Consider the following 24276-nt stretch of genomic DNA (forward strand, 5'->3'; position numbering starts at 1 on the left):
TTTTAATAAATAATTATCTGAATCTTACACCCAAAGTTTTAATCTGATGTAAAATGTATAGAAGTCCATTACTGTATATACACTGAAATGCCACAGATGCCACAAGCAATGAGGGAGCGTGCAATTGGCATGCTGACAGCAGGAATGTCAACCAGATCTGTCGCCCATGCATTGAATGTTCATTTCTCAACCATAAGCCGTCTCCACAGGCGTTTCAGAGAATATGGCAGCACATCCAACCGGCCTCACAACCGCAGACCTCGTGTAACCACACCAGCCCAGGACCTCCACATCCAGCAGGTTCACCTCCAAGATCGTCTGAGACCAGCCACCCAGACAGCTGCTGGAACAATTGGTTTGCACAACCAAACAATTTCTGCAAAAACTGTCAGAAACCGTCTCAGGGACGCTCAACTGCATGCCCGTCGTCCTCATCAGGGTCTTGACCTGACTCCAGCTCGTCGCCGTAACAGACTTGTGTGGGCAAATGCTCACATTCGATGGCGTCTGGCACGTTGGAGAGGTGTGCGCTTCACGGATGAATCATGGTTCACATTGTTCAGGGCAGATGGCAGCTGAGAATGTCCCAGTTCTTGCATGGCCAGCATACTCACCGGACATGTCACCCATTGAGCATGTTCGGGATGTGCTTGACCGGCGTATACGACAGCGTGTACCAGTTCCCACGAATATCCAACAACCTCGCACAGCCATTGAAGTGGAGTGGACCAACATTCCACAGGCCACAATTGACAATCTGATAGACTCCATGCGACGATGTGTTGCACTGCATGAGGCAAATGGTGGTCACACCAGATACTGACCGGTTCTGGGTCCCCAGACCCCCAATAGCGCAAAAAACTGCACATTCCAGGGTGGCCTTTTGTTGTGGGCAGTCTGAGGTACACCTGTGCACTACTCATGATGTCAGATCAGCATCCTGATGTGGCACACCTGTGAGGTGGGATGGATTATCTCAATATAGCAGATGTGCCCACTACCACACATTTGGACTGATTTGTGACCACTGTTTGGGAGGGATGGTTATATTGTGTATCTGGAATGAATTTTAGGTCTCTACGTCCATCCCATGGGGAATGGGAGCAAAAACAAAAGTGTTGCGTTTATATTTTTGTTCAGTGTAGTAACTGTTAAGTCTAATATACCCTAGTAAGCTATACTACTTTTTCCTTTGGGAAGGTACCATCTGTGAATTCTGCAATTCTGTTGAAGAAAGATGTTGAATCTATTTAATTATTCTTGAAAAATAATTTAATTCTGTGCATTTTCTTTTCACACTGCATCAAATTAAAGTTCATTCATTCCATTCCGCTTATCCTTTTCAGGGTCGCGGGGGGCACTGGAGCCTATCCCAGCTGTCATAGGGTGAGAGGCAGGTTACACCCTGGACAGGTCGCCAGTCTGTCGCAGGGCCAACACACAGAGACAGACAACCATTCGCACTCACATTCACACCTAGTGGCAATTTGGATTATCCAATTAACCTATCCCCACAAGCTGCATGTCTTTGGACGGTGGGAGGAAGCCGGAATACCCGGAGGGAACCCACGCAAACACGGGGAGAACAAACTCCACACGGAAAGACCCGGCCTGATGGTGGAATTGAACGCGGCAACAGTGCTAACCACCGTGCCACCGTGCTGCCCCAAATTAAAGTTGATTATGTCAATTAAGCATCATGAGGTGGAGGGTGGTTCCCTATTTTTTTTTTTTTTTTGCTGAGAGTTTGCAACCCTATTAGTTAGGTTGCTTAATATTTCTGCTAAGTACTCTTTAAAATACCAGAATAGGAAGGATGGAGCAGGTTTAAGTTTATTAGATTGATCAGTATTGCTGAACTATGAAATATTTTGGCTGCAGTGTATTTCTTACATACAGGTATAACAGAATAGCTTTAGTGTTATTGTTTATTTAAACTTGAGTATGAACTTATACAAAATGCAGCAAGATATTAAAAACAGTTTTATTGATTAAAAAACACTATATCGGATTCATATCGGTATCGGCAGATATCCAAATTTATGATATCGGTATCGGACATAAAAAAAGTGGTATCGTGCCATCTCTAGTTCGTATCACTGTCAGATTTGGATGAGATAAATTCATCTACAGCTAGTTACATTGCTCTTTGATTTGTTCAGTTTAAGGTGAATTTTTTTTTTCTTTCATGCTTGTAGAACTGCAAGGTTGGTAATTTGGTTCAATCGGTCCATCTATTTGACACCTAGATAGGATTTTGGCGGTTTTGTTATTTGCAATATTTCAGCAAATTCCTACTCAAGAAAAATCCCTCCATCCTTCTATTCATCCATCCACCCCATTCTAAATTGGGTAGCCGGAGCCAGTCATACTTAGATCCACAGGTCAATTTAAAACGAACCATCAAACATGTATGTCTTTGGAATCTGGGAGGACTCCAGCCAACAAGCAGGTTTGAGAGCAAACCAATGTCTCTGTGCAGCAACTGTGCAAAACACAAAAAAAACCCCATTATAAACAAAAAAACATTGAGTATAATTTAGTTTCTTACTCATTTGACTTATTTGTTTTTTCTTACTTATTTTATGTATGTCAGGATGGGATCTTACAGATTTTGGAAACTTTTCATAAATAGCATAAATTCATTTTGCACACATGATTTTTATCAATTTAAGGCAGAGTGCAAATTAAATTTGTCCACCTCATTCATAAAGGGATTTCTGAGCAACCATACCTTACTTTGTAAGACAAATTTGTGTTTTAGTGCCACTCCTAAACACATGATACAAATGCAAGGGAAAAGTGATTTGAGTTTTTTCATCCATCCATTGTGCTTTCTAATATTTTATTGAAGAACGAAAAGTTATTGTGGCTCTGAAGACTGTTGCTCAATTGTGTTCAAATTGACAACCACTGATCAATGTATGACACAATAAATTCAATACATAGAGTCAAAAGAGCAAAGTAGAACAAAAAGGAGATGCACTACTCTGAAAATCTAGCAACACACACTGAAAACCTCTTTTAAACACTGCAATGCTGCATGTTGCCTGTTGGAAGCCGACCACAGAACATGTAGATCAAACCTGCAGAGATCCTGCAGATTTCTTATTATATATTATAGTTATTATAGAGAATTCGTTTTTCCCTGTGATCAGTTTTTACATGCAGCCCAGAAACATGTCATTATCCATTGCATGCATGCAGTCACTGTGGTGGACATCCCTCATAACCAGCCAGAGTGAAAAACGTTTTCTCATACCTCAAGCACACCTGGTGCCCAGATGTGCTGTTACTCTGACAGATGCCCTTTATGACACCTTAAACACCTATTTATTATTCAAGAGTGTGTTTTTCTTAAGTCCACACAGTCTTAATCAGTTACCACGTTACCACATGTATGCCAATAAAAATCATTATTCAGTAATTTTATTGCTATATTTTTAGTCTTCATTACCACATCTTCATAGCTGTTGTGCTCTCAAGCAACTGTTGGGCATTTGGCAGACACTCTGAGTCACTCCAAGCACACTTTGACTTTTTTGCAGAGTCAGAGTGTACACTGTGTTGCCCAAGCATGTATAAATACATACTGAATCTCACACACTGAAGACATTGAGATATGAAAACCATGTGTGAGATATAAGCACACAAATGTGAGCAGCATGTAAAACACGATAAGGTAGTAATAATAGTTTAATAATAATGATCCAGCAAAGAACGGACTAATCACACATTAAGTATGTCCCCTCTCTGTGATATAAAGATCCAAGAATAGAAAAAAACCTTTAATACAAGCATAAACAGCCATGTGAGAAAGAACTGTTTTCTCTATGACTTTTTTCAGTCTCTCACATCATTGAGGAGGAATTTTGGCCCACTTGTCTTTACAGCTTTGTTACAGTTCATTGAGGTTTGCAGGCATTTGTTTATGCACACATCTCTTAAAGTCCCACCACAGCATTTCAATCAGGTTGAGGTCTGGAGTTTGGGACATTATAACACCTTGTTTCTTTACAGCCATTCTGTTGTAGATTTGATGCCGTGTACTTGGAATCATTTTCCTTTTGTAATGGCAAGAGTTTATACAGTTTGTTAGACAGACGGCCTCGCATTTGACTCTAGAATACTTTGGTATACAGAGGAATTCATGGTCAACTCAACTGCAAGGGTCCCCAGGACCTGTGGCCCAAATCACCACCCCTCCCCCACCTTGTTTGACTGTAAAGTGTTTGTGCTGATATGCTGTATTTGGGTTGTGGCAAACATGGTGGCGTGCATTACCGTCAAACATCTCCACTTTGTAGTCTTGTGTTCTGTTCAGACGCAACTTTGCAAGCCTAACCTGTGCTGCCATGTTCATGTTCTATGGAGAAGAGGCCTTTTTTGTTACCTGATGACTATATTTGAAATAGGGATACATTCAACAAAACAATGAAACACAGCCGACAACAGGTCATGTCTGTCCATGATCATTCAAATATCGAAAGCAGTGGTTTGGTGTCCCCGGGGAGACCCATCACCATATATAAATTATACTAACAGCTTTCAGAGTGAAGAAAAACAGTGAGACACATTCTCATTCATGCACGCTTAGGCACACATACTGGTACATACTTTCAAACACACTGTGTGTGTTTGAAAGTGTGTACAAAGGCACTCTTCTGATGCCACCCAGACAGGCAGACTGCAGATGTGAACTTTGACACACTAGTCTGGGAGTATAACTACCTCCTTTCTGGGCATTTGGCCAATACAATAAGGGAAAATACCTCTGAGGGTACCCCCTCTGTGCTCTATAGCATGATCTGCATTTGGGCCACGACACTTTACACCTTACGCCTTACGCCAGCACAAAGAAGCCATTCTTTCTATTAGGTTTTTCATAATCAGTATTAATCCCCTGCTTCTGAGGCGAGCACAGATTAATTGAAATTCGTTCCTTTTGTGGTCTTAAGTTACCAGCCAGCTGAACAAGAAAGGGAGGATGTGCGTCCAATTGACACCAGTGCAAAAATGTGTCCATCTTTCTTACAAAGAGTTAGAATATTTAATTCCATGCAATAAAAATGACATCAGTCTGACATCATCATAGCTTTACATAGCACCAAATGATTGCTGAGATCCAGCGTTGGTTTGGTTTATATGTTGCTGTTGTCTCTCAGGTGGCTGCCTATCCATTGGACAGGGAGCTTCAGCAGACCAGCAAAAAAAATAACACGTTTGCACTGCGTTGTGTAAGACCGAGACTTATCAAGGCACGAGTGGCCATGTCTAATAAGTTATTAGTGTTGATGAAAATTTCAGAGGTCACTCTTTATCTATCACCCTTCAAGATAGCTATGCATCTTCGATTCAGGAAGTCTGGTGTCATTGCCTCATGTCCTGCTCCATGGTGCACTTTTATCTTCGTTAGTCAAAGTTAGTTTGTTTGCAGCTTCTAATTCAAAAGTCACTTCACATGGTCTAGTCAGATGGATGTCAGATGTACGAGGATTGCTGCAATGCGTAAAAATGGTCTCCTGACAATATCCTCCACCTACCCTGAGGAGTTCTTCAATACAATTGGAGCTGTTATCAAATGCCTGCATCGATCCACCATGCAAGCACTTGATTCACTATCATCATTGTGCAATCAAATCTAACTTTATTATGTCACAGTCGTGCTGCTTTTATTTGTAATGTTCGCACTTCCGTCTCCTTGGACCAGCACTACGCTTTGGGAAAATAACTGATTCAGAAGAACTAATCTCCATGTTCAGCTTGACTATCAAGGGTGTATTTTTGATTATACTGAACAGTTTATGTAAGTGTGTGGGGGGAAGGGCCAGAAGCACAGAAAGTGATCCTCATAAGACTGAATCCTCCCCTGAGCCAAAAAAGATAAACAAACAATTAAAAAAAAAATCACACCATATCTGGCCTTTGTAGAGAGATTGGACCATAAAATAAAGACAATTCATCTAAAGGGTTGGGGTGTTCTCCACATTATCCCAAACATCATCTAAGTGCTTAAAGTCTAAATATCTTGCATGATGTCAGCAGGGGTTAAGTAACCCACCAGCAGGCTCACTGGACATGTGATGTTGCAGTGGCAAGGAAAAAAAATTCTCCTAATCACAGTTTTAATCAGCAAAAGACCCCACACTGTTTGCTCATGACAGAGTCCGATCATCTGAGGGTAACAGGCTTTTAACACTGCAATAACTCTAATGAATACTTCTGCATGTATAACATTCATGTCTGTGTCACTCTGTGTTTCACTGCATGAAAACAAATGTAATATATCATTTCTGAAAGAAGCCTTTGTAGGCAGCAGAGTTAATTTTCTGGTACCAACCCATAATTCTTCCTCCCTTAGGCAGCACATATTTATATATTAAGGTTTGTAATGCTTGGCTGGCATATTATGAGCATAATGTATGATTTAAAAAGATTAAGTCCTGGGTTTGAGGGGAGTATGCAGCTTAAAGAGGGCTTTCTTTTTGATGATCATATAGTACACACACACACACACACACGCACACACACGCACACACACACACACACACACACACACACACACACACACACACACACACACACACACATATATATATATATATAACATGTTTGGAATCATGCATGATTTTCGTTCCACTTCTCACGTGTACACCACTTTGTGTTGGTCTTTCATGTGGAATTCCAATAAAATTGATTCATGTTTGTGGCTGTAATGTGACAAAATGTGGGAAAGTTCAAGGGGGCCGAATACTTTTGCAAGCCACTGTATTATTTGTAGACACAACGCAGGTTAACAGTTAAGTACCTTTTTATGCTTGAATGATTCATACATCAGTGTTAAGTGGCTTAAACAAAACTCGTGTTTCTTTGAAAATGGTCAGGTACAAGGGTACAAGGACAGGACTGGAAATGAGTGAAAAAGCAGCCAGGGCCAAACCTTTGAAAGACCTTCAGAAACCATGGAGAACTATTGCTAAAGAGCAGTTTAATGAGGGGTGTGTGGCACAAGGGTTTTTCACAGTACTATATAATATAGCACTTAGAAATGCTTTCTTCCTGTAGCTCCCTTGGTGTGAAATAACACACTTTGTGCATTTTTCCTGCACTGCAGTGCCAAAAACATGCATGCAAAACATGTTTTCAGGCTTGCCCTGTAAACATTCAACATGTTTGAATGTGCCATAGCGAATATGAAAAACGAAGAAAGCTGCATGAGCTGAGATATTGCACCCTCATCCAACCTTTGGGTGTGTTTCTGCCTGAAAATGCCGGTCATTCCTCTGCGTTTCTGTGAAAGTGGGTGATCTAAGATGGGAGCAAATGTCAAAGCAGATTCTGAGTACAGCCCCAGGGTTGTTACTTCACAGTCCGCACACATGGTGCTTTGGACAGCTTCCAGTATGAAATCAGGTCAGGATTTTCTGCTAGAAAACCCACCAAGTCAGCAAAAGAACTGGCCATAGCTGTATAAACAAAGCTTGGGCAGGACACAGACTAGCTCTACCTATTTTCTCCCTCAGTTTTATTACAGAAATTTGTCTAGTGTTTCTAAAGGTTTTTAGTTATTGGATCAACGGGCTGCCTGTCATGTTTATTTAAGGCGAACCTAACCTTCAGCACTGTTATCACTGTTAAATAGACCTTATCCCCTTTCAGATAATTTGGATTTACCATAGCATTGGCCGTGGGTGGGCGATGGTGGTGGGGGACTATCGGAGACCAAAGTGCTTCTCGGGACTAGAACCTCAACAGTAACACAAGTATCTTGGGATTCCACGTGTGCCGCCGCTGGGATGGTCTGAGTTCAGCCTTCTGATTGGACACACCTTTTTCTTGGTACACGCCTTCCCAATTTCCATCCATGTGGGGCGGGACCTGAGCTGCCTTTGCACCCATGATTGGCCCAGACTAAGCAAATTTACAGCTTTTGCTCGCCTGGTTCGAGGAGCAGGTCATAAAGACAGTTATAAATAGGACGCTCAACCGGTAAAACAAAATGAGCGTCGACATCCGAGAGGCCCGCGTTCCGTCACCGCTCCATGATCTTAGTGAGAAGGATGTTGCAGCAAGCGCTCAGAGTATCCGGCCGGAGCTCATTCCCGCTGGTCAAATTGATGGAGAGGTGGACTGAGGGTGCAGCAGCCGGTTCGGAGGGCACCAAGATGCAGGGAGTGAAGACGCTGAACGAGATGCCCGGGCCGTCGGTCACCAGCTTCGCCTGGGACTTGTTTGCCAAACGCGGTCTGTCACGCCTGCATGAGTTACAGGTAAGAAGATAAACACGAAAAAAACAAAAAACCTGTATGAGATATTTACAATTATTGCACTTTTACTAAAAATATCCAAAGTGCACGTGTCGTCATTGTAGACTAAAAACGTGAGTGTATTATTCTGTGCAGGTGGTTCTTTTTACATAGAACAATGCAAGAACTTTGACTCCCCTCTCAATGTGACATTTATAAAATATCCTCTTAAATTATTTTGCTTTGTGAGACAGCGAAGTTTCGCTGTCTCACAAAAGCACATCCAGTCTATACCTCCTGCTTCAAGCTGTCTCTCACTTCAGTTTAAAATCTCTGTATCTACTGAGAGCTTTGCACTTCACTCTAAGCTGAATGAACTGTCCTTTGTCAACGTGACAGAGCGTGCCTATGTGAAGTGAATGCATCCTTAAAACAAATAACTAATAACTAGTGCATTAAAACGCCTGCAAGGCAAATACATCTCTGCAGTGAGCTCTAAACTGGAGGGAGGAGGGTGCCTCCAAAGGTGATGATTGCAGTGCCTTTACAACCTTTGTCTCATCTCCTAGCTGGAGGGAGTCCAGCGGTATGGACCTATGTGGAAGGCAAGCTTTGGTCCCATCCTGACAGTTCATGTGGCTGATCCATCGCTCATTGAGCAGATCCTGAGGCAGGAAGGCGAGCACCCAATGCGCTCCGATCTTTCCTCCTGGAAGGACTACAGGAAGCTGAGAGGTCATCACTATGGACTTTTGACAGCGTAAGCTTGCAGGAAAATCTTTCTGCTTTACTTCCTCCTCTTTTCCATTTTGTTTCTCATCAGATGATAAAGCTGAAGTAAATGTAATATTTGGCCATGCTCATTCAGTTCAAAAACTTTATACCACTCTTCTTTCAGCTTTCCTTCACTTACAGATAGAAAGAGCCACAACTTTAGCGTATGCAATCAGTATACAATGCAATACAGCAGTTAACTGAATTGTGTGCACAGCTGGAGCCACTGTATCAGTTTTTACATTAATGTGTGTGCGCGCGTGTGTCTAGTGAGGGGGAGGAGTGGCAGACAGTGAGGAGTCTCCTGGGGAAACACATGCTGCGGCCGAAGGCAGTGGAAGCTTATGATAAAACCCTGAACAGTGTCGTCAGTGATCTCATTGCCAAACTTCGCCTCAGAAGACATCCTCAGGGCCTCGTCACCGACATCGCCAGCGAGTTCTATCGCTTCGGCCTCGAGGGTAAGGTTTCATGCCGTCTTAAGCATCTTCACAGGATGTACCATGCCACGTAAACGCTGTAATCAAATCCATCTGTATGCACAAATATTATGTCACATTGTTAACATTTTAAACACACATTCCTGTGCAGGCATGCCTTAATAACTCATGCTCATGTGCAGTTTACCATTCTGTCATCATTGTTATTGTACAGCTGGAGGGGAAAAAAGCATGTAACCATGTTTTGATGAGAAATGATGCATTGTTGATCTTACGCAATGATATAAATAGCTACACTGAAGCTCTTTTATAGTCACTTTTGCAGGAGTTAAATATAAATGCTGGATACTTGGAGCTGATGAAAGCTGCCAATATTTAAGTTTTCACTTTGCATGCAGACAGTATTATTTATTTAACTGTAACACCTTTAGTTAATAGGCATTTCTGATAAAGAGGCTAAAAACCTGGCAAATAAATGTCATGCATGGTCACCTCGGAAGCTTTCAGTAAAAAAGAAAAAAGCCGCTAGTCATCGTTTCTTGCCTTCGTCATGAGCTTGGTTTTATTTGCTTTGGCAGGCATTTCTTCGGTCTTGTTCGAATCCAGAATTGGTTGCCTGGATCAGGTTGTTCCCGAAGACACAGAGCGTTTCATCCAATCTATCAACACCATGTTTGTGATGACGCTTCTTACCATGGCCATGCCCAGCTGGTTGCACCAGTTGTTCCCCAAACCCTGGAATATCTTTTGCCAGTGCTGGGACTACATGTTTGAGTTTGGTAAGCTATTTCTCACAGCACAACATTTTAAGCTTGGACAGAAAAATGTTTAGAGATGATTGTAGTGGTACTTTAAAATTAAAAGTGATAACAGAAACTACAAGCAGGCTGCAGTCTCCAAAAAAGCACTCGGTAAAATATTATATAAAATGCACAAGTAAAAACTAAATATAAGTCATATACCAGAGATGAGACTACAGGATATTATAAAGATGCTTCTGGCTGTACTCAAGCTGGAGATACGTTACACAAGCTGGCACTGCAATGTGGAACCAAGACAAACATGATGTTTCCACACTTGATGTTATTATTTTCCTTCTGCTCTCCTCTCTTGTCATTGGCTGCCGCCGGTTTCCACTTAGCCCTGGGTTGACATCCCACGCTCTCTCACACAGTACATTAAGACTCACAGAAGATCTGAGACATCAGACATGTTTTGACGTAATCGCACTGGTTCGAGCTAGATCGGCAAGAGGGAGATTAAAGTCTTTAACCTTCACGCACTTCAAGATCATCTGCGCTGAAACACGTGTAAATGTTAGTCATGAAATTGATATGTGGTTCTAGGGATTTTTTTTTTTTTTTTTTAAGAAGGGGAATTTGACCTCACTTTATTGAACCTGACACTGGAAAGTTAAAGACTTAACGCTCTGTGTCATCATCGCCATCGAGGGATAAATGTGTCATGGCTTATCTCCATGTATCTGCAGCAAAAGGTCACATTGACCAGCGTCTCTCTGCCGAAGCAGATAAGGTTGCCCGAGGAGAGAAAATAGAGGGCCGTTATCTCACCTACTTCCTGTCGCAGATGGGGCTGCCCATGAAGACAGTCTACAGCAACGTCACGGAGCTGCTCCTTGCAGGAGTTGACACAGTGAGAGTGGCTCCTTTGCCGTCTTCCTTTATCAGTTCCTGATTTTAGGCCAGCAAATGGTTAAAACCATCCGTCGCTCTGTTGTTTCAGATCTCCAGCACCATGTCCTGGTCTTTGTACGAGCTGTCCCGTCATCCAGATGTACAGGCCACTCTCCGGGCGGAGGTGTTGACTGTACTTGAAGGTCGAAAGATACCAGAGGCTGCCGATGTAGCTCAAATGCCTTTCCTGAAGGCCATAGTCAAAGAAGTGCTCAGGTATAACTCAAAAGGTTTCAGATATTTGAAGATGTTTTGAGATTTGAAATCAAATTTAGCTTACACTATTGTGTTTTGTTTTGTTTTCCTTATTTTTTTTTTTAGGTTATACCCTGTTATTCCTGCTAATGCAAGGGTCATTCCAGAAAGAGACATCCAGGTTGGAGGCTACCTCATCCCAAAAAATGTGAGTTCACCATCTGACTCTAGCCAGTATCAAGTTGTAATGCTTCAGTTTTTCCATTATAGTCAAAAACCTATCTGACCAAAATAAAATTCCCTTTCAGACTTTGATTACCCTGTGCCACTTTGCAACATCGCGGGATCCAGGAGTGTTTGCAAACCCAAATCATTTCAATCCCTATCGATGGCTGAACAAAGACCAGACTTATCACCCATATGCCTCTGTGCCCTTCGGTGTGGGAAAACGCAGCTGCATAGGTCGCCGTATTGCTGAGCTGGAGCTCTACCTTGCTCTTGCCAGGGTGAGTTACAGCAATTTTTGTCTTTTTCTTGGTTTTTTTTCTGTGTGTTTTTTCTTTTTTCATTTGCAATTAAACTCCGACTAAAATAAACAAACAAAAAAACCCTAAAAGCATTCTTAAAGAATATACAACCCCATTTACCCCCAAAATATTAGGAAACTGTAATAAAGACAACATGTCAAATATAGTATTGTAGTATTTCCAGTCCTTTCTGAAAACTTGTTACTTGCATCTGAATTTAAACTGAACATATTATATCACATATTTTAAAATTTTCACATTTGATATTTTGTCTTTGTACTATTTTAATTAATTATGGGGTAGAAAAGCCTTTCAAGTCTTTACTTTATTTTGTTTTTTACTTACATGTTACACTGCATCCCAACTTTTTGGGGGAAATTAGGTTGTACAGTGTATGTCAGCTTTTGGGAATGTATTTAATTAAGAAAAACACATTCTGTTACTTGGTGTTTGAACACAGTTTGTGTTGCAAGTAATTTACACAGCGTAGGATTTTGATAAATGTGTTAGAAGTTGTTCCCGCAAATCTTCTTACTCTATTATTTCTCTGAGTCATGTAAGGAATTGTAGATTTCAGGGTCACTACGCAGCACTTGATTGCTTTTCATTTCAGGCGCCCTGCGCTTAATCTGCTCTGTTTCTGATTTCATTAGATCATTTCAGAGTTCGAGGTGAAGCCGAACACAGAGGGAGCTTCTGTGAAGCCCATGACACGGACACTTCTAGTTCCTGAAAATGTCATCAGCCTGCAGTTTATTGAACGGTGACCTAATCTCCTGGAACTGATCAGTTACGTGCCTGTGAGCGGCAACAAGCAGGACAGAACAAGCAGGCGCCGTTATCGCGGTGTTATATTTCAGAGCGGGCCTTCAGCCTTCATCCCAACTAACCAAAGCCCTTCTCACCTGCAGCCTGCAGGCGGACATTTGGAGAAGGACAGATGGATGAAGGGTAAGGGCTGATGGATTATTACAGAGGCATTATCAACTGGGAGAAGGGTAACGTCCAGTTTTATCAAAAGGTGCTCATTTGTGCAAAGGCCAGACCCAAAGAAGGGATCTTCTGTCTGTCGTCTGTTCCATCTGCTGTGCGGTACAATTCATGCAAACTTTGGGCAAAATCTGGGCCGGTGTGGAAAACGGATTGAGAAAGGAGGAGTGGGGAGAGAGTTGAAAGATAGACAGTAAGGAAATGAAATCTGACATTTGCGCCTCGCCTGACGTGTGTGCCCTCGCTACTCGTCCTTCATTTGATCTTTTTAGTCATTGCCGCATTTCTTGGAATTTGACAGAAATTAGTTTCCCTGAATTTGGTAACCGTCTCTTAAATCTGATTATGAACTGTGATCGTGCACGCTCGTAGATACGTGGTATCTGCAGTTTCCTGCGTGTCCTGATTGTGCAAATATTTCAAGAGTTTCTATGTACGTCCAGAACATCATGAGTCGCAGAGAGTCTTGCACACGGAAGAAAGAAAAATCTACAGAGGTGTCCGTAAACATGATTGTCAGTATGTTGATTGAACTGTGTTTTTAAAGGTGCTTTTATGGTGCAAAAACCTCTAGTGATGGGTTCCTTAAAAAAAGGCAGCTGCTAAGATTATGCTTGTGTATGAATATATAATGCCACTAAAATCCAAAAATAGGCCACTCTGTACTGTTTTAAAATTCTTCAATACTGTCTTTAGTTCACTGGCAAAGCTTATCTATTTTTTTATTTTATTTTTTTATACATCTAAACATGAAAGATATTACATCATTTTGTAAGTAATAAGCTTCATGATCTGAACTTTGTATTTATTCTAATTTATCGCATTTGGAAACTGTCACTGTAAATGTCAAACGGTTTCACGATGAATCTCTGCCTACTGTTTACACCATGTGTTTCTTTATGTGATGCCTTTGTGTCTCGTTAAAGAAAATATCTCCCTCCATCATCATCATCCACAGCACCATCAGACTAGGGCTCAGGTCAACCAAGCATGTTTTACATGGACCACACGTTTTCTACAAATGTTTGCATAAAATAATGCTGGGTATCAAAGTTCCTGTGTGACATGACAGTGTAAACTGCTGTGCAGCTGCTGTGACTCAATAGCTTGGACCACATTGCTGCCAAGCACAACCTCAACCACTGTCATGTGTTTTATAGGTATGTGCTTCAGTTATTACAGTTGTGGTCACAGGTTTACTCATCATGGGCATGAGCTGTTCTTTTTCCATAATTCCACCATAATCAAAAATGAATGGGGCTGTACATGTATATTTGAGCGTGCATGTATATTTTTGACCTTGTGGGTATTAGAGAGAATCCAAAATAAATCCAAACTTGTACACAGTGTTCTTGTTTTTAAACAACATGTACGATGATGATTCCACCCAGGAAAAAGAACAATTCAAAGAAATCATTGGCCCCAAATAACCATGACATTCAAGTGTGTTCTTGACCTCAAATCTATATTTTGCTATAGATAAATGGATATGGAAGAATCTGTGTGAATACTGTGATACAGTATCTGTTCTGCCAGGCCATGCAGATGACATAAATGCTGCAACTTATACCCTGTAGTGAGTACATTTGCAAAAGTGCCAGAAATACCATAAAACTCTTCTGGAAACGTTTTAAAGTGTCTGCTGGGAAAAGGACCAATGAGGCGTGGTGTATTAGATACAAAAGTATCAAATTACAATATTAAAACTGCTGGGCTGGTCACTACATTTACCTGGTGGACAAGATGTTTTTTCATGAAGCTGCATAATTACATTCAAATGTGGATTTTATTCACCTTTACACATATGGGGATTCACTTTGCCGGTTACATCTATAATAGAGAAGAAGTTTTAAAAAAAAAGTTACGTTTCAAATACTTACGACGTGCATTGTTCTGACAGATGAATATTCAGAGTTAGGCACTGTAATACAATATGTTAAAGATAACGGAGGCCACTGTTACTTTAGCCCGGATGGCGGCGGTGTTGCGAACAGCGGGTGAGCTAGACAGGAAGAAAACAACTGTCTAGCCAAACGGCTATTGCTAACGAGGCAAGCGTCAAGTAAGCGAGTTAGCCATGTAGCCGAAGCAACGAGGGATTTACAAAGAGAAATACTGGACTATAATAACTTAATCTTTTCCTTTAAAGACACAACGAAGGGGGACAGTGTGGGAAGGTGAGTGGCAAAACAGCGTAACTTGTTACTTTAACTCGTTAATAATCAAAGCTAGCAGTTAGCTTAGCTAATGTTAGCTAGCCAACACAAACCAACGGTCATTTAAATCAAATTACGCTTGTTAGCTAAACAGACCTTAGTGTGTTGCTTTCTGAGAGAGAGGTTTGTTATAGATATCAAATTGTTATTTAATATAACGTTCTGAAGGCAGCAATAGATGGCATTTGTTTACATGTCAACAAAGGCCCCTCAAAGCTAGCTAACTTGTTAGTCGTTAATTCCCCTGACTCCTATAAGCAACAACAAAAACAGCAATAATAATATTAGTCAGTTTTATACACAATTGTGAATTTAAACTATTAATAAAACATTTATCCTGTAATCTGTGTGCCCGGAGTAACTTTCGGTTTACGTCTGGAGTTATACTTTTATTGTTATTCCAGTGTTAATAAAATGCTTAATATCATGGCGTTTGAATTTTGTGAAAACCTACCAGAGGAACCCGCAGTTCATCGCAAATGTAAAGAAACCTTTACAGACAACAGCATATTTAAAGTTTAGCGACTCTGTGAAACAAAGTGTTGCTGAGAAACGTTTTAACTCTTTCTTGCTTTGTTTCCTGACGCATTTGAACAGATGCAGGCTGGTGACCCTGTGGTTGGCACCTCGATGGGAGTAGGTGGTGCTCAGAGTCGGTCAGAGGATGAAGAGTCACTTGGAGTAAAAGACCTGAAAAGGACAGCAACACAAGCATTTGGCAGTGGTGTTCCCAAACGCAGAAGTTCATCCAGGTTTGATATCTACTAATGTATATTTCATTATTTCAGTCAGGGTGGTATTCCAGCATAATTAGCAGGAAGAAATGAACCTTCGTTTTCTATGCTGATGGTGTTTCAGTACTGTGCTTTGTTTTGTTTTTTTCCCTGGTTAATCTTTAAATTTTTAAAGAACCACTTTATTATCACAATTTGTTTAGGTCAATAAAGCGAAAAAAGTTTGACGATGAGCTAGTGGAAAGCAGTCTTGTGAAGTCATCCAGTAGAGTCAAAGGTCCACCCGTAATGGAGCCTGTGCGCTGTTCGGGGAGTGAGCCTTCCTCAAGTGAGAAAAAAAAGGTAAATAAGACCAACAAATCCACAGATTATTGAGTGAATTCACATTAAAGATGATAAATATGCACATTTTTTATGATTCTCTCTCTTTTCTTATTCCCCCCCCTTATGATGCTTTTTCAGGTAACAAAATCAGGAGCAACTCTTACACCATCTCTGACAATGGTACTAAACCCTGCACCTTTAACCAAAAGAGTTAAGAAAAGCAAGCAGCCTTTACATATTACTAAAGACTTGGGCCGATGGAAACCCACAGATGATCTGCTGCTTATAAATGCAGTGTTGCAGGTGAGCTACCAAAAAGAAGATTATTGTCAAAAAGGTTGTCCTGAATTAGCTCAAAGGATCTGCTTTGTTTAATGGCTTTGACTGTCAGTGTATGATCTAATGTGTATTGATTCATGGTATCTTGTGTGGTATTCTGTGTTTGTCTGTAGACCACTGACTTAACTTCTGTTCATCTGGGGGTCAAGTTCAGCTGTCGTTTCACTTTGCGTGAAATTAAAGAGCGGTGGTACGCTTTGCTCTACGATCCCGTCATCTCAAAGTAAGACGCCTAGCATCTGTTGTTGACTCTGACTGGGTTTTTACAGTCTCCCAGTCCTGCATATCTCCATATGCTTTATTACACTTGTGTGTTTGAGTCATCTTTTAAGCACATTCTTGGTTTTGTGTGTCTTATTTAGGCTGGCATGGCAGGCCATGCGGCAGCTTCACCCAGAAGCAATTGCAGCAATCCAAAGCAAAGCTCTCTTCAGTCAGGCTGAGGAGGCACTGCTGGCCAAGATTGGTTCAGTAAGTTATATTGAGTGGGCTATCATGTATATTCTATTATAAGTGCTCCACAGGGAAAATGCATTCCCAGTTAAGGTCACTTTTTAATGGCTCATAATTGTGAGATTTCACCTGGATTGGAATGAAACTCATTATTACTGTACATATTGGACTGTTGTATTCACACACAGTGTTGTGTTATGTTTCTCTCTAAACAGACCAGTCAGCCTAAACTGGACGTGTTTCAGGAGCTTTTAAGTAAGCACCCTAATGTCTTTCACCCATCTCGCAGTCCCAAGAGCCTACTGGTGCACTGGCAGCTGCTCAAGCAGTACTACCTACTGGACGACCAGAGTGGTGAGTTTAGTTTCCCGGAGGATCCATTCAAATTCCTGTTGACAGTTTGAGTATTGAGCAGCTGGAAAACCATACAAGTATAACTCATGTCAACATTGGATGCATTGATCATCTTTGTGGCTTTGTGAGATTTGCAATGTAAACATTTTAATAGAGGAGAGGAGGTTGTTTGGACATAAGATAGCAAGCAGTTACTCAAACAGTGTTTTGAAAGATGAATGTTATAATTTCCTCCCAATAAAACTACTGAGAATTAACTTGACATACCTGGTTGTTCTCTAAAATATGTATGAAAGAAAAAAAAAACTGTTAAAAACATCTTACCTGTGACTATGTTTTGCAGTACAGCCCCTCCCGAAAGGTGACCAAGTTCTCAACTTCTCCGACGCCGAGCAGATGGTTGATGATGTAAAATTAAAGTAAGTCAGACATTCACTTCAGCGTTCAGCAAATTTTTACTGCTTGTAACATTTCCGGTCATGCTAAAGGACATTACATGCTATATTTTTCCAAATTTTTAAAAAGCATTGCATTTCCATGACTTCAGGGCACCTATAAGTTGTTCTGTTGCTTTTCACACAGGGACAGCAGAGATGAAGTGTTGGAACATGGTAAGTAATTTGCTTACGACGGAAATTCAGTTAATCTTGCACATCACACATCACCTTTATTCACATTAAAAGAAGAAGAGACAGGAGAGGTCACTGTGGATTACTGTGATTTAGGAAATAGTGGATTTTCTAATGTTCTTCTGGGTTCAAAGTGGTCCATATGTCAGTTTGTCCATGAGATGATACTGAACAGTAGACTGACCCTGATGCACCCATTGAAGTGTGAGTGTGTCTGTGATAGTTGGAAAGCACTGAAAAGCATGAGACAGCACTGTAAATGGGTGTATTTGGGTTGTAATGAAAAGTGCATTGAGTGTTCACTTCAGAAAGAAATGTACTATAAAAGCACCGGTCCATTTACAATTTACCAACCCATTTAATCTGTGAATGTCAAAAGAAGCTCAGATCACTTATTATCAATGTGAGCTGAAGTCAAATTCCAGATCAGATGCGTTTTGTTCCAGTAGTTCTTTATTGCAGATAATTTGTTTTTCCTTGTTAATTACCTGGAATTAAAATGTCTTAATGTATCCGTCTGTAGATGACATGGACGTAAACCTCTGGTTATATTAATATTTACATGAACGTCCTTTCTCCTGAAACCTGTTAAACCTAAGCAGGTTTAGCAAACACTGATGTCTGATTTGGCAACCAAAGGTTGTGAACAACAATGTCATTGTTAAAGAGCTAGACTAAATATTTATTCAGCTGTAAATTAAGAACAGAGATGGCAATATAGATCAAACTGATAAGACAGATAGGTAATGTGCAGAGGAAAAAAACAGCATCATGTAATTAATTAATCTAAACACACTGCAGAGTTTGAATGGTGTAACTTAAATGCTCTTAAAACTAGATCAATAAAGACTGGTTCAAACTACATTTAGTCAAGTATTCAAATGTTCAAAAGTCTTTTTTAGCTGCACTAAGCATGCACTAAAACACTAAAAACAGTCAGCCAAAGTCTGAAATATTACATAATCTGAACCATTTACATAATCTTCTTGATATCTAGGACAGGAATGTTCCATCAGTATGCCCTGCCAGAGCATGAGAAATTATCATTCATGTATTTTGCTCTTTTTCATTCAGACTTTTTAATTATTCATTGATTGTGCTGATGTGCAGCAAATGTAAAAAGTTAAGGGGAACTCATTGGCTCATTAGTCAACCTGGCTGTTCACTTAATGCGCTTGGATGCATTGGGGCATTACAAAAGCCATTGTGTAGATTTATTCTGAATCCACAATGTGTATCTTTGAATGTCAGGACATTGCTATGTTCTGACCAGGGATCCTAAAAGCTGCGTCATTACTATGAGTAGGCATTGGATAAGAAACTGATGTCTAAAAGGAACTAAAAGGAATTCTGCTGTTGACATCTGTTTGTTTTAATGTCCTCTGTATGGATGGGGAAGTTCACACTGCTGCGTCAGGGGTTGAGTTTAAGTTCACAGTGATTCACTGGAAACTGACTCAGAGTAATCTCAGTTGCTCACCACACTTTTTTTTCTTTCAGAGCTGATGATTTCAGACCGTCACCAGAAAAGAGAAATCAGACAGCTGGAGCAGGAGTTGCCTCGTTGGCAGGTTCTTGTGGACAGTATCACAGGTTACTTAAGCTTTCATTCATAAAGTGCAAATGAAAGCCTTTATATTTGTTTATGTTCTGAGGAATGCAGAACTTATTTGTGTGCATATGTTTTTATTTTGTTTTCGGGGTTTCAGGGATGAGCATGCCTGACTTTGACAACCAGACACTTGCAGCATTACGTGGAAGAATGGTACGCTACCTTATGAGATCAAGAGAGGTAAGTAATCTTTCAATAATAGAAACAAGGGCTAAAGAGAAAATATGCTTAAGGAAGATGTTTGTTAGAAAATGTCAAGTAACTGTAAAAGAAAATCTTTTTTTTCTTTTTGTTGGAGTATGATACATTTTTTTTTTTGTTTAACCCGTATTCACACAGATTACATTAGGCAGAGCAACCAAGGACAAACAGATCGATGTAGATCTGTCGCTAGAGGGGCCTGCTTGGAAAATCTCAAGAAAACAAGGTAACTTAGCATTTTCTTGAACAACACCATGTCGTTTCATCATTTTCTTTCTTTTTTCCCTAAGTCCAGTCACGCACACATCACTGTTAGTCCCTTCATTTGGATTTTGGCCAAATGCATGCATAAAGAAAGCAATGACAAGTATAGCTTGTCTTCATGGCTTATCCAGTAACCATTTAGAGACTCTGAAATCGCACCATTCCTTCTTGTTGGAAGTTGTCATGGACAGATTAATAGATAAGGTCAGGCAGGATTTTCCATGGATTATGATGTTTACAGATAACACTGTGATCTGTAGTGGGAGCAGTTGGAAGAGAGCCTGAAAAGGTAGAGGAGAAAAGCAGAATGAAAGTCGGTAGAAACAAAACAGAAAATGTGTGTAAATGACAGGGAGAGAGTTGGAAAGGTGAAGATGCAACGAGTAGAGAGTGCGAAGGTAGATGAGTATAAATACCTGAGGTCAACCATCCAAAGCAACAGACAGTAGGGCTGCTCGATTATGGCAAAAATGATAATCACGATTATTTTCACTGAAATTGAGATCACGATTATTTGACGATATTTATTTAACCCTTTAAGACCTACTATAGAACCAAGTCCACCAGAGCTTATATTATTTTTTTTTTACATGCTGTAGTGCCATTTGTGGGAGCATTTCAAGTTGCTATACATCAATACAACTGTTATAGCCCATATTTTAATAATATGTATGCATTAAGTCCATAGTAATTACATAAATTGCAAAAAAGTGCAATAAACTACAAAAAAAATTGAAAATCGCTTTTGTTTTGTTTACATATATTTCTACTTGGAGAAATTTAAGAGGCTTATCCCTCAAAACTTTAAATACAATAAAGTTGCAAAAAATAGTTTCCCACCACAGGAAATTTATTTTGAGTGTCTTCATAGTTTTATTTTGGAGATACAGCAATTTTTATATACTGCAGGAAAAACAAAAAACAATCCTATGATGCAAATTTGCAAAGAAAACAGCATGTGCATCATTTCACTGTGGGAAGTGTTACGAACAGCTGATAGGAACGGCAAAGCGTGTTTCTGGAATATTATGTTTTTGTTCCTGCAAGCGCTTTTTATGCAATTTTTGCAAAGCTATATGTGGAACGAAACCGTGACCGAGGACAAGCTGATGGCATCAGATGTAAGTACAACTCCTCCGGTTTCATATGCAAAACAAATTATTGCGCTAGCTTACACGGTTCAGGTTCTACAGGGATTTAAAAATAGTTACGCAAAACGGAGCGTGCTGCTCTGACCGGCTTTAAAGGGTTAACAATGACTTTAAAAAAATAATATAAAATAGTGTGCAACACCACTGAAGTTTTTTTTTTTTAAACTCTCTTTTCAACCAACGGCAGTCACTCTCCAAATAACTTCTGCTTAGCTTTCCGAGCTTCCCTCGGGTCCTCTTAATCAGCGGTCTCCAACCTTTTTTGCGCCACGGACCGGTTTATGCCCAACAATATTTTCACGGACCGGCCTTTAAGGTGTCGCAGATAAATTAGGGAGGGGCTAATAATCGGCTCAGTCATTTTTAATGATCGTTGAAAGCCCAGATCGTAATCGTGATTAAAATTCGATTAATTGAGCAGCCCTAACAGACAGTGCAGAAGAGAGTGCAGGCAGAGTGGAATGGGTAGAAACTAGTATCAGGTTATTTGTGACAGATGGATGGCAGCAAGAGTGCAAGGGAAGATTTACATCATGGTACTGAGACCTGTTGGGATGTATGGTAACAGGAGGTCAGTTTGGAGGTGGCAGAGTTGAAGATGTTAAGATTGTTATTCGTCGTGACCATGCTGCTGCTCGGTTCCTCACAGGCACCTGAAAAAGACATCAGGTCTCACCTGTTTTAGCTGCTTGGCAGTAAGGTTCAGAATCTATTTCAGATCATCTTGTTTGCCTACAAAAGCCATAGTGATTTGACTCACTCATTAAATCTCTGACCTCTTACACCCCCGATCAGCTTCCAGGTCATTCTTGTCTGCTGATCCGATGCTTCTGACTGTCCCTTGCTCTGGAGTTAAACTCAGAGGAGACTGTTCTCTGTGCTTCTCTGTGCTGTGGAACAGCATTTCTCTCACAGTCAAATCTGCTCCCTTCCCTCTGTCTGATTGCTCATTGTGTCTCCTGTGCTTTTTACAGCCATGATTATTGATGTTTCTCACCCACATGTATCTATTTATTGGACATGGACATGTGCAGAGGAAGGATTATAGATGTATTGGTCAAAGGATATTGAATATGGAGCTGCCAGGTAGAAGGAAAAGAGGAGGAGCACAAAAGATTCATGGATTTAATGAACTAGGACATGCAGAGGGTTCGTGTGACAGAGAAGGATGTTAGGGAACGGGTGAGATGGAAGCAGATAATATACTTCTGTGACCCTTAAAGGGAGCAGCTGAAAACAGAAGAAGAAGAACTGAATCATTCTTTTGACAAATGGAAGCATCAGTTTGTCTGGTTAAATTTTAGTGTTTCAGCTTGCAGAGGTCGATCAGATGTACTTGATGTTTACTGTTTGTTTTGCCAGGAATTATTAAGTTGAAGAACAATGGAGACTTCTTCATTGCCAATGAGGGCAGGCGGCCTATTTACATAGATGGCAGACCGGTCCTGTCAGGCAACAAGTGGAAATTAAATAATAACTCAGTGGTGGAGGTAATGTCAGAATCTTAACCAAGTTGTTTATTATTCATATTAAACGGCTGTTTAATCTTTTATTCTTGCTTAAATAACCTGTCTGTTTCTTCAGATTGCAGGTCTTCGCTTCGTGTTTCTTATTAATCTGGATCTCATCTCTCTAATAAAAGCTGAAGCAGCCAAGATGACACAACAGTGATCGTCAGCCTTGCAGCTGCAGAATCGGCCTATGGCAGCAGAGCATGTCATATCAGGCAGTCTGCTCAACACTGGTTACAGGTGCTCTTGTGAGGCATTGTAGTGCTTCGAGGGGATAGGACTGACAATGGCCTTCTCACCCCTCAGCCTGAAATGTGATTTTCACACAGGCTTCAGCTAAATCCTGGAGCACGACAGCAACAGGTTTTTACTTGGTGTGTGGATATTTTATGTTGTATGTAATGTAGACATTCTCACAGAGCCTCGCTTTTTCCAGCTTTTCACAATATTGTATTTAAATTCTGTAGTAAAACTTTTTCAAATTAATAAACTTGTATACACAATGAATGTCTGGCTGTTTGAATATTAAATTTTGCATGTTCCCAAAAAAGAAAAAAACAGTTTTGGACGAAACAAACTTGCAAAGAAATCTGTTTGTAAATAAGAAGTTAATAGAAAAACATCTGAAAACACTGAATATTGACTTTACACAAGATGACTCGAGGTATAAGTCCACTATATCTTTTGACTGAGACTCTTTATATGCTTATTTAGCATGCATGCATGCATGCATGATGAAGCATACTGACGGAAAATGAACTCCCTGTTTAACTTAGACACTTTAAGTGCTGAACACCACTAAAGTGTCTGAGAGCACCAGTGATCGCTAGTTCGGCTTTTCAAATTAAAAAGGTAATGCATGTGAGCAAAACTGAGTGTATTACGTTGTTCCTCTTGGGCTGAGTGCCTTTAACTTAAGTTTAATCAGTTTTATTCCATCATCTCAACAGTAAGAAAGATTTTACTAAACTATAACAGTGAGGTCAATGCACGGATTGGGAGAATTTGAGGGGAAAATTATTTATGGCCTTTGCTTTTCCTGTGTGATATTAGTCTGTTAGTCTGCAACAGCTTTATTTGTTGTATAAGAGGCGCCCTGCAGGCCTTTGCCCTGTTCTTCTGTTTAACTAAGCTTAATATGCCTTAATTAGGCTAAAATATTGTTTGCTCACAAAACTAATTTCATTCTCTATTATTAATTTATTAATCCTAGAGGAAGTTATCTTGCCTAACATTCAGTTACTGTAGGATGGAGTAGAGTCATTAACTTTTACATTAAACTTTATTTTCACCATAGAGCTTTGTTGAATGACAACGAGTAATGAGGCATGAATAGTCAATGGTCTTCCCAAAATACATACCAAGTGCATTTAAAGGACTGACAAAATAACACATTTCATTAAACTGACAGCATGTCAGTACAGGTTTAACCATCCTGCTCTGATTTGTTCGAGATGAATTTTAAAGAACCAGAAAATCCAGATTCCTCTCAAGTGTCACCCTTTTTGTTACCAAAGTGCTGAAGTATTAAGACACGAGGAGTACATTTGACCAGTAGATGGCACTAGAAAGCCAACCAGTTAACAAAACAACAGGATCACTATTCTAGGTGTTATTATGCA

The 24276-nt window shown here is 40.3% G+C and overlaps 2 protein-coding genes across 3 annotated transcripts; both read left to right on the top strand.

The window, feature by feature from the left end:
* The first annotated feature begins 7878 nt into the window (after positions 1-7878).
* Positions 7879-14208, top strand: cyp27b1 (cytochrome P450, family 27, subfamily B, polypeptide 1). 2 transcript variants are annotated; one of them, XM_082534869.1, is made up of 9 exons: positions 7879-8270; positions 8816-9006; positions 9291-9481; positions 10039-10239; positions 10950-11113; positions 11204-11370; positions 11476-11557; positions 11658-11855; positions 12530-14208. In XM_082534869.1, exons 1-9 carry the CDS (start codon positions 8043-8045, stop codon positions 12641-12643), a joined length of 1536 nt encoding a protein of 511 aa, XP_082390995.1. In that variant the 5' UTR covers positions 7879-8042; the 3' UTR covers positions 12644-14208. The 2 variants fall into 2 exon arrangements, with proteins under 2 accessions (XP_082390995.1, XP_082390996.1); XM_082534870.1 differs by having other exon boundaries at positions 10989-11113.
* A 389-nt stretch (positions 14209-14597) lies between these two features.
* Positions 14598-23157, top strand: mcrs1 (microspherule protein 1). The gene is made up of 14 exons (XM_082533419.1): positions 14598-15043; positions 15680-15834; positions 16020-16158; positions 16279-16443; positions 16593-16702; positions 16842-16950; positions 17148-17286; positions 17630-17705; positions 17869-17897; positions 19416-19508; positions 19625-19707; positions 19867-19954; positions 22506-22633; positions 22728-23157. Exons 2-14 carry the CDS (start codon positions 15680-15682, stop codon positions 22812-22814), a joined length of 1401 nt encoding a protein of 466 aa, XP_082389545.1. The 5' UTR covers positions 14598-15043; the 3' UTR covers positions 22815-23157.
* The last annotated feature ends 1119 nt before the right edge of the window (positions 23158-24276 follow it).

The sequence above is a fragment of the Aulonocara stuartgranti genome (genome assembly GCF_965226115.1).
Source record: "Aulonocara stuartgranti genome assembly, chromosome: 5".
In the NCBI taxonomy this organism is placed as follows: domain Eukaryota; kingdom Metazoa; phylum Chordata; class Actinopteri; order Cichliformes; family Cichlidae; genus Aulonocara; species Aulonocara stuartgranti.